Source organism: Triplophysa dalaica, chromosome 16 (genome assembly GCF_015846415.1).
Source record: "Triplophysa dalaica isolate WHDGS20190420 chromosome 16, ASM1584641v1, whole genome shotgun sequence".
Classification (NCBI taxonomy): domain Eukaryota; kingdom Metazoa; phylum Chordata; class Actinopteri; order Cypriniformes; family Nemacheilidae; genus Triplophysa; species Triplophysa dalaica.
Window position 1 is genome coordinate 5035221 of NC_079557.1, and position 16980 is coordinate 5052200.

At 37.6% G+C, this 16980-nt stretch overlaps 1 protein-coding gene across 1 annotated transcript; it reads left to right on the forward strand.

The window, feature by feature from the left end:
- Positions 1-2665: 2665 nt before the first annotated feature.
- LOC130438226 (melanin-concentrating hormone receptor 1) lies at positions 2666-7811 on the forward strand. The gene is made up of 2 exons (XM_056770059.1): positions 2666-3297; positions 5712-7811. Exons 1-2 carry the CDS (start codon positions 2897-2899, stop codon positions 6349-6351), a joined length of 1041 nt encoding a protein of 346 aa, XP_056626037.1. The 5' UTR covers positions 2666-2896; the 3' UTR covers positions 6352-7811.
- Positions 7812-16980: the final 9169 nt, after the last annotated feature.

A 16980-nucleotide genomic window follows, 5' to 3' on the forward strand; every position in this document is an offset into this window, starting at 1 on the left:
TTATAAAAATAATAATCTGATACTCATCTAGCAGGCCTCAAGTGACATGCACCATGCTATCCATACAAAGCCACTGAATCCCTTCAAAGTTTTTCTTTTCTTTTAAAAAATCCTCCCCAATAAGCCTTCAAAAAACCTCTAAATATGCATCTCTCCTGTGAGCACTTCATTCATGATTCATCATGCACCTTGTCAATGCAAAACTCATTTGTAAATTGTGTGCTAAATTAATTCGCCACAACAAACCATTTAACATGCAAGATAAATGACTATTATTAGCATATTTTGTCGCCTGATTAATAGTAATCCAAGTAACATTTAATAGATCATCAATGCTTTGCAAAAGTCTGTGTCTGGTAGTGTTGGATATGATGTTAGCACATAAAGCTCAGTTCGTCTTTTAATCTGTGGAGAAATTTCCAATCTGTTCTCTCTCTAAAAGTGTTCCCTCAAATCAAGACAAGATGATGGAGTGCTGACTTCTGGAATGAAGTAGTGCTGACACCGGTTAAGAGCTTGTCTGGACAGATAATGCTTTAGTTTTAAAGTGTGAGCAAATGAATAGGTTGGGCTTTACCTGTTTATAGCACGTAGACTATTAGACTGTCTGAGCTGCAAGATCAATTTATCAATTAATCATTACAATCCTCCAACACAATGGAAATACAGACAATGCGCAGTCAATCGGAATATAATGCACATGGAATTATTCAACTTTAGCAGCTTACATTTTTATAATCGTGGTTAATCGTCTAATCTTTCAGAAGGAAGCTCTGCATGCAGAACCTCATCACCGCCATCAAACACAACAAGAAGACATGACAATATAGTAATTAAAAACAAAGTCAACAATACAGTGGCTTGCAAAAGTATTCATCCCCCTTCGTTAATTCACATTTTGTAATGTTGCTGCCTGATCTTAAACTACTTTAAAATATTTTTTACATTAATCTACACTCCATGAACAATAATGTCAAAACAAAAACAGAACTTTGCAAATGTATAAAAAAATAAAAAACAAAAATAACTACATTGCATAAGTATTCATACTCTATAACTAATAGTTGGTAAAGCACCATACTCAAATCTTTTTGGGTACGATGTGACAAGCTTTACACATCTGCATTTGGCAATTTTCTGCTGTTCTTCTCCTCAGATCCTCTCAAACTCTGTCAGGTTGGATGGAGATCATCAGTAGACAGACATTTTCAGGTTTATAAAGAGGTTTTCATTTGGGTTCAAGCCCAAGCACAAGCTGGGGCACTCAAGGACATTGACAGAGTTGTCCTTAAACCGCTCTTGCATTGTTTGAGTATAGGATCATTGAACCTTCAGCCCTGTCCGAGGTTCTGAATGTTCTGGGTTAGGTTTTCATGATCATTCGCAATGTATTTTGTGCCGTTGAGCTTTTCTTCTACTCTTACGAATCCCCCCACATCATGATGCTGTTTACACGATACTTTACTGTTGAGACGGTATTGATCAGGTGTTGAGCAGTGCCTGGTTTTCTCCACACATGATGCATGAAACTGCGATTCATGAGACCAGAGAATCTCGTTTCTGACAGTTTGAAAGATGAAAGGTACGTTTTTGCATATTTCAAGTTTACATGTGTCTTCACTGAGCAAAGGCATGAGTCTGGTCGCATTGCGATGATTGGTGGCGAGTTGCAGTGATATTAGTCCTTCTATAAGTTTCTTCCATCTCCATATATGGTCATGGAGCTACAAGAGTGATCATCAGCTTCTTGGTCACCGCTCTATCCAAGACCCTTCTTCATCGATGGTTCAGTTGGACAGGAGGTCAACTCAAGTAAGAGGATTAATGGAGGCTACATGCTTCTGTAAACCTTCATTGCAGCAGATTTTTTTCGGAAGTCTTCCCCAGATCTGTGTCTTGATACAATCCGGTCTCCAAACACTACTGGCAGTTCTTTTTACCTCATGTCTTGGTTTTCTACTTTGATATTAATTTTTCAGCTGTTGCACCTATTATTAAGAGGAATGTGCCGCTCCAAATCGTACTTATTCAATTGAATTGGTCACAGGTTAACCCCACTCGAGGTGTAGAAACACCGACAAGTAAAACTAATGCTTATGAGCTAAATTTCAAATGTGCCAGAAAAGTATATGAATACTTATGCAATGTTTTTTTTAATACATTTTCTTGGTTGTCACACATCTGTTTTGTCAACAGTTTAAGTTTAGTTTGAGATAAGGCAGCAACGTAACAAAATGTGAATAAAATGAAGGGGGATGAATACTTTTGCAATTCATTGTACAATACGCACATTTGTCAGGCTGTACGGTTTAACTGTAAAGTTCTGTAAAGCCCCTTTGGGCAACTCCGTTCTTAAGAGCGTACAATAACAAAAACATACAAACAACCTCCTGTAGCTAAAATTATAGATAATTGTGTTAACAATGAAAAGATTGATTTGAAGGGAATGCGCATTAAAGTATCTGACAGATGTTAAGTTATATCAAATAATTCCAAAATGACATTAAGAAATAACACATATTGTCATTGAAGAACAAAGATATCACACTGAAGCACATTTTTTTTTTCTGCTGTGGAGTGAAGGGAAGGGTGAGGGAAGGGTGGAGACACGCTGAATCTCTTCAAACAGCTTCTGATTTGGAAGAGACAGACACACAGCGTCAAACTGCTGCTTTCCGACACTTGCGTTTTCAAACGGTATTTCAAGACTAATTGACAGAAAACCTTGATGAAAACGAGGCTGGCATCGAAAGGAAAGCTTTTACAACTTTCATCGGAAATGACGCGTTACAGCTGCGCGTAAAAGCTTGCGTAATTGATCTCGAACTTACGCGGCAACTTTTCTGTAGTTTCTTTTCGTGTTTCTTTTTGCGCAGATCTATTGTAAGGGTTCACCATGAACTCCACGGGCATTTTTTGCGACCCCGAACTTACCAACTCGTCTAACTACTCGTGCGTAAACCGAACCATCCCGTCCTACAGCGTGATTGATGTCGCGTCTTTCATGCACATCTTCCCCACCGTCTACGGCATCCTGTGCTCAGTGGGGACGTTGGCCAACGGTTTGGTTATCTATGCTGTGGTCTCATGCAAGAAGAAGATGGTTTCTGACATTTACGTGTTGAACCTGGCCATCGCAGATCTGCTCTTCTTGTTGGTGATGCCCTTTAACATCCATCAGCTGGTCCGGGACATGCAGTGGGTCTTTGGGCACTTCATGTGCAAAGCTGTTGTTGTGGTGGACGTCAGTAGCCAGTTTACCACAGTTGGGATAGTAACTGTGCTTTGCATTGACAGGTGAGAGTTTTGCATGCTGCTGATAACAAAATAATAAAGTTTCACTATGCAAAGTAATCTTTAGGGTTTTATATGTGTCATGTGATGAATCTCATGAAACTCGTTGTAAACTAATTTCTATAATGTCCCTTGCTAAAGCCAAAATTCCTTTACAGAAATTGTATGGGATGTATGGCCATAATGGGATTTCTTTCGGTTTTAATGGAAACTATGATATTTGTGGGTCCCTATAGATTATGTGTTGGGTTCTGTTGGTGGGATGTTATGGGGTGAAGGAGAACCAATAAAACAACATTCAATCCTACTGGAATAAATCCCAAAACAATTTTGTAAAGATCAAATGACAAAAAGCTGATTTTCATTATGGGATCTGCCATGGAAAACCCATTTCCACAGTTTTTTTGCGTATGATGCTTATTTTTACCATCATTCTCATTTCGTGCATTGTCTGTTTTACAATGTGATCAAGCAAATTCGATTCTCATAACTGTTTAGCTTTTTACTGCATTACAATCTTGAATTTATGCCAATTTAGATTAATTGTGTAAAGGGCAACAAATACAGCCATTATACTTTGCATGTTTCACATTAGAGCAATGAGGATGAGATTACTTTTTGCAGCATTACATTAATGAGAACTGGAATGGAAATGTTGGCAATAATGTCACGAGGCAAAATATCTCGATGGTCTTCTAAATAGGCTTCATTTTCTTTAAGCTATTGAGTTCGAGTTAAATGTGACCTGAACCCGTTTCATGACCTCGTTGACAAGTTTCACAACAGCATCAAAGATATAAAGGACTGTGATTTGACCTGCATTTATATGACAAAGTACACATAACCTGAGATGAACAGAACTCAATTCTGTATTCTGATCAGCAATGCACATTTCCACTAAATTATTCCAAATTACAGCCCAGCTGTAATCACCACTGTTAATCAGACTCTTCATCTAGATTTCCCACTGAAAACATGAAGAACAAATCAGCGTAATCCTCAAGGGTGTGATCCAAACCGTGTGACCTTGAAAAAGTGTGCACTATGCATCGATCATCCCTGTATCATTAGGCTGCAAGACTGGAAAACAACAACAAACAATGTGAAAGTCTCAAATTGATGGGAAACAAAGGCACTATAACTAACACAAAATATGTCACCACACGCCTGGATGCAAAATGATCACATACAGACAAAGAGGGCAGGACAATGTCTGTTTTGGGGAGCTTTGATTACGAGTCTTTTAGATGGCCTATGATTGGATGGTAATGCATCGCTCCAACACTTTTTCATATAGTGTTATTGCTGTATTCACAAAGGCCCCACTAAGAAATGAGATTCTGATGCCTGGAGTTACTTAGATGAGGTATCTTGGCCGCACATTTTCATTATCTATTGTTAAGGCATATAGTGTTACATTCTGTTTAAGGGGAAAGATAAAGTCACTTTTACTAGTGAGAGCAATACATTATGTATGCAGCCACTCGCTACTGTTATTGCTGGCTGATGTCTTCTGTTCCCTTTATAAAGAATCACAATGGAAAATACAAAGACAAAAATAACAATGCCACACTATAATGAGTGACATAATAGACATTGTTCTGTTTCTCTTGATTTTTGCACAAGATCTCTGGTTTTAATCTAGATGAATGAAGGAGCTTCTTTGGACAGAGTTCTTAGAAACTTTGCTGTTTGGTCACATGTAATTCGAGGGTTTTCCAAGGCCAATATCGCTTTAGGACATTCAATGTTGAAGTCCTTTGTGCATCTTTGAACATCTTTTCTCCAGCAAAGTTTCCGAAAAAATTACCCATTAATTCAGAAGTATAGAAAAATGACAGATTTACCCTTAATGACCGTACCCTCACAAAAGAATATGTTTCTTCAAGGGCTTAAAGGGACAGAAATGAACATTCCGTTACTACCCTCGAGTACTTCCAAATCTGTATGCATTTCATTGTTCTGATGAACACGGAGAAAGATATTTGGAAGAATGCTTCTAACTAAACAGTTGTTGGCCACCATTGACTGCCATAGTTGGAAAAATGACAATGGTAGTCAAAAGGGCCCCAGAACGGTTTGCTTTCCTACATTCTTCAAAATATTCAAAACATTCATCTTTTGTGTTCAACAAAACAAAGACATTTATAAAGCAAATTTTCCTGTTATGGTGGTCAATGGTAGCCAACAACTAGTTACAAGCATTCTTCCCAATATCTTTCTATGTGTTCAACAATCACACAGTTTTCCATTTTAATTTCTCAAATACTTTACTCAAAGTTGACACATAAGTGAGACATGACTGAGCTCTCCATAAACGAATCAAGAGCTATGAAAATCCGGAACCTCTAAACAACCAAACTGCCACTGTGATGACCTCTCTTTGAATGCAAGTATGCTATTATTTTTCATTTCAGGTACGTCGCCATTGTACATCCGACATCTGAGAAGAGGACCATTCACTGGACCATCTTCATCATCATTATTGTGTGGGTGGGCAGTTTCCTTTTAAGCATCCCTGTCATGATATACGCCAAAGTGATCTCCAATCAGCACATGGACATGTGTATGATTAACCTGGATGGGCCTAGTGATATGTACTGGTACACACTTTACCAGTCCACGTTGGGTTTCATCATTCCTCTCATAATCATCAGCACTTTCTACACGCTCACGTTGTACCACGTGTTTCGCTCCATCAAACGCGTCAAACGCAAGCAGACGGTATGGGCCAAACGCGCCACCAAGACCGTTCTAATGGTAATCGCTTTGTTCCTTATCTGCTGGTCTCCCTACCACGTTATCCAGGTCATCAACCTCAGCATCAAGCAGCCCACCACCATATTCGTTTACGTGTACAACATCAGCATCTGTTTGAGTTACTCGCACAGCTGCATCAACCCTCTCATGCTGCTCATCTTTGCTCAGAACTATCGCGATCGCCTCTGCCGTCGCAAAGAGCTTCGTTCGCAGATCACCACGTCCAAGACCACCATGAAAACCGACGGTGTATCGAGTGTCAGTCCGGACACCACTCATCGGAGCACTGCCATGTAACACCCACTCGACCCACTGAAAGATGTAAACTATGAAATGTGGAAGCCTGCGTTGCAATGCACGCTCCACGAGTGTCAATCACATGTTAGACTGATTCTCTAAGGGGAAAAACTGTGAAACAAGACAGCGCTGTTCTTTCACGATGGATTGGAGTGAACAAACAGCGTGCGTGGAGCTGACAGATCACTGGACTGGGATTGTGGTTTGGGTCATGCTTAGGAAAACTGCCTGTAATGTCTTATTGTATTCATGGGTACTGTTGATATGTTGTTATAAAAAGGTGATCTGGTACTTTGTGTATGTGGTGTATTTAGTATGTATATTGTCGAACGTTAAAAGACCAAATGAGTGAAGGATTAGACTTGTCATATGAAATGTCTTGTGATGTGAAAAGTCTGACCTAATCTTGCATTTTGTCATTAGTGTAAATTCAATCAGGAGTTTATCCATTTGAAATTCATTCCACTTTGAATTGGCAGGAACTTTCTTTAATGTGTAGATATTGGCGTATCTTTAAAGCAGAGGTTCTGAACTAGGGGGCCGGGGCCCATTAGGAGGCTTTATTAAACTTTTATAATGACTTTAAATTATTTAAAATAATTTAAGTAAAAAGCTGTAAGCTTCTAAAATCAAGATGTACAACTATGGCGTGTACAGCTTTGCTCTCATTTTGTATTCTAATGCAAATTGTATTCTACACATTTTTTATACATTTACATCTTAAGCTACTGTTTAATTCTATTTGCAACACAAAAAAGGTCCCTCATGTACCGTAAGGGAGTCTTCTTCTATGCATCTTGGTAAAAAAAAAGATGTTTCTCTTTTCAACAGCCTTTATACAGTACGTCATACTTGAGAAAAGAAAGTTTTTAAATATTTACCTTGACCTCACAAATCTTTACTACCGTGCATACATAGCTACTTGGCTTCGATCTTTCTCTGTAAAACTGTTCTGACTTTTTTATTATATAGATGTGCAAAGACGTCCAGTGTGAAATTCCCCAAGTTGCTGTTTTGCTTCTCTATCCGAGAAGCCCCTGCGGAGCATGAGAGAACAGACGAGGTCTCTGTTAACGTGTGACACTTCAACCATGTGTGACTAGTCACATTTCAGTCTTGCCACCCTCAATCAACACATTATGAAGCCTAACAAACAAACAACCAACTGGGTATAAAGGTCTATTTCTTCCCCATTTTCATTGAAAATATTTATTTTTATCCTTTCTTGTAAGGGAAAGCAGACATAAAAGAATGAGCTGCTGATTGTGTGAAATTGTCTTCAGAAATGTTTCCATAAAATGATGTGCATGACATTGGACGTTCAATTGTGATTCATGGAGAAGTAAAATATGTGTACAGAATGGTTTATTATTAGTTTTTTAACGTGTACAACTGATTCTGTGTGGAATGTCCTGAGCACTTTGCCAGTTGTGTAGCTATGTACATCCAAATAAAGTCCAAAAAAGGAAACACCCTTTGATTATACAGTATAATTGATCTTCAAAATTCATTTCTTTCCTCTGTGAAGAGGAACAGTTCACCCAAAACGAAAATTCTGTCTTCATTTACACATACGCGAGTTTTGTATAAATGTCTTAGTTCTGATGAAAAAAGAGAAATATATTTGGAAGAATGCTTGTTTCCAAACAGTTCTTGGACACTATTAGCTATAATAGTAGGACAATTGCTTTATACATTTTTTTGTTCTGTTGGACATAAGGAGATGTTTTAAAGAATGAAAGAAAGCAAACAGTTCTAGGCCACTTTACCACTTTATGGTAGTCAATAATGGCCAAGACCTGTTTGGTTACAAGCATTTTTCCAAATACATTTATTTATGCAGATTTGAAACAGCTCGAGGGTGAACTGTCCCTTTAAAAATTTGCCATAAAAGGAGTTTCAATTTTAAGTTTCAAAGTTTACCTGTTCCTTAAAAATCTGCAATATAGATCTATATTTATCTCTGTACTAGCAAGGATGGACCACTTTAAAATTCACAATGGTGCTTTTATGTCTATTAACTTTTATTGTATAGAAAAGCTCTTATCTTGTGCCCCACAGAAGAAATAAAACCACACAGGCTGTAACTTCACGGAAGTGAGTAAATGAAAAAATAGATATATTCCTGCACCATATCACCATATACATCTACTAAATTAATTTATTATTCTGTTACTGTCCCATATTTTGGAGACGGTAAAATTGTCTGTTTCCTTATCCTCAGGCATAATTCCTCCCATCTTGTTCTTAACTGCAATTTTCTGTAATCTGTTCATTTTGTAATTGCTTTCGACTGTAATGTAAAGTGCATCAGAGCTATGGAATAAAAAATAACGTAGTGGGATAAGTTATCTTTCAGCCTATGGCCTACATTTGAAATTATATTTGACAATGCTTAATGTCTGTTCCCCGTGCTTTTGTCACACATGGCGGACATTTCATAATGATATGGACAGCCCATTTCATAAACCTCATTATATCCCATAATTGCTCTGTATAATCATGTAACAGCCATTTGACAGCATTAGGTGTACCCTACATTGTAAACATTCTTCTCTCTTTGCTTTCCATATTTCAAGAAGATAATGTCTCATAAAGATGGCTGAATGCTTTCATGAGGTGTAAAAGGTCCTTGGTCGAACATATTCAAACATCATTGAAATCTAATGACAAGTTTGGGAATGAAATAGCTTTTCACCTCCTTAATGTTTTAACTGGGGGCTTTTCTAAAGGCCCTTTTCATTTTTAAGTCGCATTGGGTGAACGGATAAATGTGGTCCGATGGCACAAAGCTTAAGAGAGTTAACCTTTAAAGAACTAATTGTAGTCTATAAAAAGCTTTATGAGCCCAACATACTATAAAATGTATTACAGATCATATCAGTACAGGGATTATTCACAGTGATGGTCATTTAAAAAACACATATGATCAGTGTAACTGCTTCACTAAAAACCACAACAGGCTAAGCTTTGACCCCATCCATGTAATATATCCTAATTAGGGAACAATCTCAAAGATTTATTTACGATTACCATGATATAAAAAAGCATTAATGTCTTTATAAATGGAAGTTGTGGTTTCGTGATTCAGCCCTATCAAAAACAATATATCGTCTGGATCGAACAAAAACAGCTACTGCATTATCCGCTTCATCTCTCATAAACCGGAAATATCATACTGGTTTATGAGTGATTCTTAGTATTTTATTAAACCGGCCGTCTGTCTCCTGTTTATTCTTTCAGGACTGAAGCGAACCGACTCAGACCACACACACGACACCGTCCAAACAGTTTCCACAAAACAGCAAACAAATAACATTCTATCAAATATCCAAATTGCGTTATGAGGAACATTGGGTTTAAAATATCTAACTACTGGCCTGGTGATATAGATGAAAAAAGACAAACAAAGATTCCCTTTTGAGTTGTGTCCTTGCGCAATCCAACCGCAAAAAGCCTATAGGGTATCATCACCAAATGAGAGAGATATTTCACATGCCTACCATGGCTGTTCTTTAGAGATCTCTGTTCGAGAGAATGGGTTTGATTAAGAGATTTCTTAAAAATGATTGATGTGATGAAATTGGGATAAACAAAAAGAAATCACATGAAGCCCTCCCATCCTCAACACAAAGTGAGAGGAGGATAAAAGGCAAACAAAAAAAGAGAAACAGTCCTTTTCTAGCACAGTCTCAGGTGAAAAGAATCTCAACAATTACTGCAAGGTCACATGCAACACAGCAATGTCATATTCAATGCTTCTGGAGTAATTGAGGGGTAGTGTTGTGACCTATTCTTGGCACATTAATCATCTTTCAGTGAATTTTTATTTAATCACTCGCTAAACGAAATGTTGCTCCCCCAAGGGCGGTAATGAAGAATTTATGTCTTTAGTGTTAGATGCTAATGCTCTTTGAATGATATGAGGCTGGGCAGAGGTACAGTGGCTGAGAGATGGACATCAACCAACAAGAGTACAGTACATCAATTACAGAATAAATCCGCGGTCACACTTGATTTTTCGTTCCATTGACTTTCATTCAAGTGAATGCGTCAGACCGAAAACGCAAGACCTGCGAATTCGCTCCACACGAGTGCGTGAGACCAATAGAAGATCAAAACGTCACACTGTGACCTCTCGGTACAGACATTTTTTAAATGAGGAATCGCTCCCCCCCATTTTCGTACCTTCCTCTGAAATAATTTTGTATCCTCGAAGTCTAATCTGACCGCGGCATTATTTCTGTTAACTAAAGATTGTTGGTTTAACCCAGGAGTGCAACAACTAGTCGATAAATTCATTAATACATGATATTCCAAAATAAAAGTCTCTGATCGGAATCTTTAAAAATGCAAAAGAAGTTACACAAAGAATCTTCACAGGTGGGTATGTGATGCCTTTAAAATTCAACAGGCTTCTACAAAAGACTAAAATATATCTGATTAATGGGACACTTCACCCTAAAATAAAAATTCTGTCATCATTTACTTTCTTCAAATCTCTATAAATTTCTTGGTTCTGATGAACACAGAGAAAGATATTTGGAAGAATGCTTGTAACCGAACAGTTCTTGGTCACCATTGACTAACATAGTTGGTCAACATTACAATGGCAGTCAAAATTGGCCCAGAAACATTTGTTTTATGGATTCTTCAAAATATCTTAGTTTGTGTTCAACAGAACAAATACATTTATAGAGCAATTTTTCCTACATCTAGTTCCTAATATGATATTTTACATTTTTGGGTGAACTGTTCCTTTAAGACTTTGAAGAATGCAACAATATCATGCAAACACCAGGTAAAATGCGCACAGACATGTGGAGCTTGTTTAATATAAATTTGGCAAAGGAATGAGAGAGAGAGAGAGAGAGAGAGAGTTGACTAATCACAGAAACGATCAAATATGGACTGAAGCTCTTCACACCTCTCAGAAGGAACTCAACATAATGTGATAAAACAGTTCAAATAAAAATTGATAATTAAATTTGAAGTCCAAGGGAACACTTTCAAGCAAAGTGCACTGAGGCTCAAGAACGGAGCTTATTTATTTTTTCAATTCTATTTGTCTCACAAAATGGTTCGTACTGAGAGCCAGAATCACGAGGAGATGAGCAGCGTGTTTCATATATGAATAAACACGGCCCTCGGACCGAAGCCGTGAGTTTCTTTCACCAGCACCGAGCTGCTCTGAAATCTTTTCCTAAGACTGGTGTCTTGTGGTGATTTTCAGATTCATTTGCAAATGTCCTGCTGGAATTTCCTCGCTTGAGTGCATGTGACTGTCTGAGACACACATTAGCAGGCAACATGCAAGCGGGGGGTCAATTTGGACCTGCTCGAGCTCATGGTTGCCTGAAAACCAGTAGGCACCAATCATTACAGATTCAAGCTCCAGCTTTTATAACAAAAAACAGGACAGAGGAACTAAAATCAATCAAGTAATTCACAACATATTGCTGACAAGTGGCGTTTAGACTAATTTAGTTGTCAAATACTGGTGCAGATTTTTAAGCAAAGCTAAAAGGTCAGAATGAAAAAAGTCACAGGAAATTCTATGAAGCAGAAAGCGTCAGGACCTATATCTCTTCAGCAAGAAGACCTTCTCCTCTGAAACAATTGAAGGACCACTAATACATGAAAAGCTATTTTATCTTATTCTTACCTCACATGATACCACAACCTTCAGAGTGAAATTTGCCATCACTGATACTCAAGTGAACCAATTTCATTATTCAATGTATATAAACTTCATCATTTAGTTACAAAGCTGGTGTGCTCGTGCATAAAATGACCCTTTAAATCATTGTTTAAATCATGAATTTACAATCCCTGTTGAAAGACCACGGATGTGTTTTGAATGCTGGTCCCTGTAGGATCCTGCTGGTTTTGTTCTTCTGATCATGCTTCAAACCAACTGTTGAAACGTTTCTCACAATATGAACAGATTATTTAACCCGCTTTGTTCATCTTTTGCTCATCCTCATGTCATTACAAACCTCTATGACTTTCATACTTGTGCAAAACACAAAATATATTGTTAAGAACGCTGATAAGCAAACAACATTGGACCCCATTGACATCTACTATATGCAGACGAAACCCCTGAGACATTTCTCAAAATATCTTATTTTGTGTTACATAGAAGAAAGAGTCATATACAGGTTTTGAATGACATGAGGGTATATTAATAATGACAGAATTTAGATTTTTGGGTGAACTATCCCTTCAAATGTTATTTTAAATCCTCTAGAATGCCTATAAGCTATTTGTTTAATGAACAAGACGTGTCAAGATTGGTTTGACTGCACATTCGTGTCACATGTACCGCAATAAAACAACCAAGGAACAGGGAATTCCTGACAGTCCATGACATTTCATTACAATAGTTAAAATGCACATCATTTGATTTCCTGACCCACTGCATATATTTCTCAAGGCTTGTGCCTCCAAAAGTTTTCTCCATCATTAATGCAGCGTACATTTTTCTGTCTAGACAGTTTGCTGATGCTCCTTGTGCATTGCACTCAGCACACTGTTGAATGTGAATGTTTACCATGATTTCAACTGTCAGGCGAAGTACAAAAAGATAATACCCACTTTCACTCCCTCGTTGACTATCAACAGACACCAATTGAAAGGCCGATTAAATGAGGCTGGATCTTGAATTGCCACACTGCAACTTGAATCTGTCACTGTTCAAAGGTCTATTTCACTTCCCATCTTTTAGTATGTTTTTGAAGAAAGTTTGTGTAATCGATGCAGTCACAGAGAAAGATGTTGCTGTGTTTAAAAACCCTTTCCAGCTTCCGAGGTCCAATCTGATGCCCTACTTCGATTCCCTAAAATCGGCCGCAGATCAAAACAACTGGATGTTCATTTGCTCGGCTAAATGAGTGTGTGTCACAAGACGCTCTTTATCCTTATTACTGCATTCCTCAAACTATTCAAAAGATGAGAGCGTCGAAAAACAAGCCAAAATAGAAGTATTTAGTCAAGAGTCCCTTCACCCAAGTTTTCATTATGTTTCCTCAATAAACTCCATCACCGTAAAAAGCATATCTTGGTAAAATCGAACAAAACAAGGTTTTTACATGGACCTTTAGCGAGTTGCCAAAATGTTCTCGTACATAAGATTGGCATTGAGCCTAATTTGAAAAATTGGAGACCAGAAGTGCATTAGTAAACAAGCTGCTGTGGTGAATTAGGAAAAATATATGAGGGTGGCCAAGCTTGTGTTTATCAAAACTGCCCTTTCCGTGAACCGTGAGCTCTGGCCAAATAAACATGTGCAGACAGTACACAGTGTTATCTAAACAAAACACCACCACAGTATCACACAGCGCACTAAAACAATGCTGGACACTTTAACTAAACGCAATAAAATGTACAAGATAAAATAGAAAAATAAACAATAATATAAATAATAATAATAAATTAACAAAATAACAATCAGAAATCTCTATTTGTAACTATACTAGGTGGCCAATTGGTAAAAATGTGTTAGATCTTATTTTTATGTTTCAATGCGATTTGCTTGTGCCAGTCATGGTAAGGTTTTGAGTTGTGGTTAGGGGAGGGTCTTCATATCTTTTTTCGTAAAATTGTTATGAATTCCATGCTGGATAAAACACAAATGATCAAATATGAAGTGTCACATATTCTTTATAATATAATTATAGGCAATTAACCATATACTGTATAATTTACATATATGTACGTCTATAAATAATTTTGTGCTTTCTTATCATGCATACATTGTATTATCTTGCTACTGTCCTTCCAAAACCTCAGATGACCAAATTCGGTTTTCAAGAATTAGAAAACAAACGCTTTTCTTTCTAAATTATTAAATGTGCTCTGTGCGATATTTACTGTAGAAGAGTCTAGAAATGCAATATCATATACATAACTAGTCTTCAGAGGTGCACGAAGACCATACATAATGAAGCGTTATGTTTTTATTACTTAAGAATGAGCAATTTCTATCTATATTAACCGCTGGTCCCCTTGCATGGAATTCGCCATGTTGTTTCTACAGTAGCCCTAAACGGACAAACTGCGCTAAGAGCGTGTTTCGTAAGTACGTTGTCTCCTTCGTTAAAGAAGTGAAAATATGACAATTATTTGTCCTGTGTCAGCCACCGTAATGCTTGAAAAGGGGCAAGCATTTAAGTGAGCCATTGTTTGCAATTCGCAATCTTAAGCCGTGGTCACACTTGACTTTTCGCTCCATTGACTTTGCAAACGAATGCGTCAGACCAGATATTTTGCCTTTCGCTGTGTAGCAAAATTCAAGTTTGGGAAACCCTGACATACGAATTCGCATCACGTGAGTGCATGAGACCAATAGAAGGTCCAAACATCACACCTCTCGGCACAGAAGTGCAAAAAATGGGAATCGCTCCCTCCCATTTTCATACCACCGTCCGAACAAATTTTTGCTAAAAACTTCACATTGCTCCTTTAAATACTGTGTTGTTGACGAGCAATTTTTAATTCCTTTTAAAACACGAAATAAGAAGTTTATATATACTGTATATTCATCCTTTTTTTACTATAGTCCCAACACATTAATTAGTGGTTGGCACAGAACAGAGCTGAACACTTTAGTATGCTAAAAGAGAAGAACTGATATTTAAGCGAAATCACATTGCATGCTGCTTCACAGGTGTGCCGTAAAATTTTAGAGGGTGGTAATGCTAAAGGCCATCCATATAAAACAGACATAACATTAAACGTGATAGATGCGAACAATGAGCCAACGTGTGTTACATTACACGTGAAAATATTTCAGCGGCAATAAAAGCGTTTGATAAAAGAGGTGTAATTAAGTCAAGAGAGCAACACTTAACTGAGAGGGAACATTTGATGGGAGAGCTGAATCAAAACCCCTCAGTTTACCAAAGATCATAAAACAGATATAACGCAAACAGCTCCAGCAATCAAGGTCAATTCATGTCTTGAATTGCATAAGTTTTGTATCTCATATCGGAACACATAGTTGAGGATTTCTGCTTTATTGGATGGGTGTTTCTACAAATTAAAGCTTCTAAGAAAGTTATTGTTTGATCATAACTATGTATCAATAGGCTCTTCTGTGAAGTATCATCGCCCTATTGAAGAACATATTAAGAGCAGTAAATTCTTAATCACATTAACTAATCTTCCCATTAATTGAACATCACTCTGATTCAATTGATTAAAGCTTCCCTGCAGCTTCTTGAAAACCAATTGAATTACCCAATCATCCAATAAATCCATCAAGAGCTATAAATGCAAGAACCTTGCGTTGGATGGAGGCATCTCACACTTTTTTAACCAGCCCTGGGACAAGCGGATCGGACGTTTGGACAGCAAAACACTAGAATACTGTGAAAAGTGTGGGAGATACAAATCAATTGTGACCCTGGATCATAAAACAAGTCTTAAGTAGCACGGGAACATTTTTAGTTAAAGCCCAAAACACATTGTATGCGTCAAAATTATTGATTTTTTGTTTATGCCAAAACTTGGTAAGGATCATGGTCCATGAAGATATTTTGTAAATATCCTACCGAAAATATATCAAAACTTTATTTTTGCGAGTGGATGGCCGGCTACAGCGCCTCTGATAAACAATTTCAAAGGCAATTTTCTCAATATTCTAATTTTTTGGCACCCTCAGATTCCAGAGTTTTAAACGGTTGTATCACAGTCAGATATTGTCCTATCGTTACAACCCATACATTAATAGAAAGCTTGTTTATGTAACTTTCGGATGATGTTAAAATCTAAATTTTGAAAAATTGACCGCTTTTGATTCCTTTTGTTGTCCAGGGTAACAATTGTGGATCATTTGCTGGACAACACAGGGAGCGAGAGAAAGAAAGGGTATGCTTCATGGTACAAAAATCTTCTCCGCCCTCCATAGGAGAGACCTTTTCTCATCTCATCTAGTCATATAAATCCTGCAAGGATGAAAGGATTCATCCCCGTACCAGCTCACATACCTCACTAGAACATTAAGTATCCTCTTGAATGTCAACCGTGTCAGAGTAACCAGTTTCATTTTCTTGCATTCTCACATACTAAGTGTGACTGATTTTATTTTTCAAAGGGAATAAAGATAAACAAACTTTCAATTGATCAAAACATGCACGCATTAGCATTCAGAAAAGTGGCCATGCCAAACAGAGCATTAAACATAACCTGCTGTGTTTTTCTAAGATGGATTGCTATAAAGCAGTGCCAAAAACCCAAACGCTCTGCTTTTCCCCTTCTGGGCGGATACAGAGCTAAAAGAGTTTCTCACATAGCACCCACATGAAACGGCAAGGAGCTAAGCACTGTCATGTGATGGCCGCCTTTCTGCAGTAAAATGACGCAGGTTTGACGACATCACTGGCTGAATAGAAGCTTTTGAACACTAAGCAAAGGTGGCTCATGTGGCCCGTAAACAAAATCAATAGTTTCTCTGGCATGACAGCATTTACAGTCTCACTTAACAGACTCTCGAGCTGGTGTAACAGAACACACATGTGTGGTTTTAGATTGCAGTAGATTGTTTTAGTCAGTTCAGTCACAAAAAGAAAATATTTAAGCATGCAAAACCATTTTCACATGAAAATTAACCATACAGCATTTACT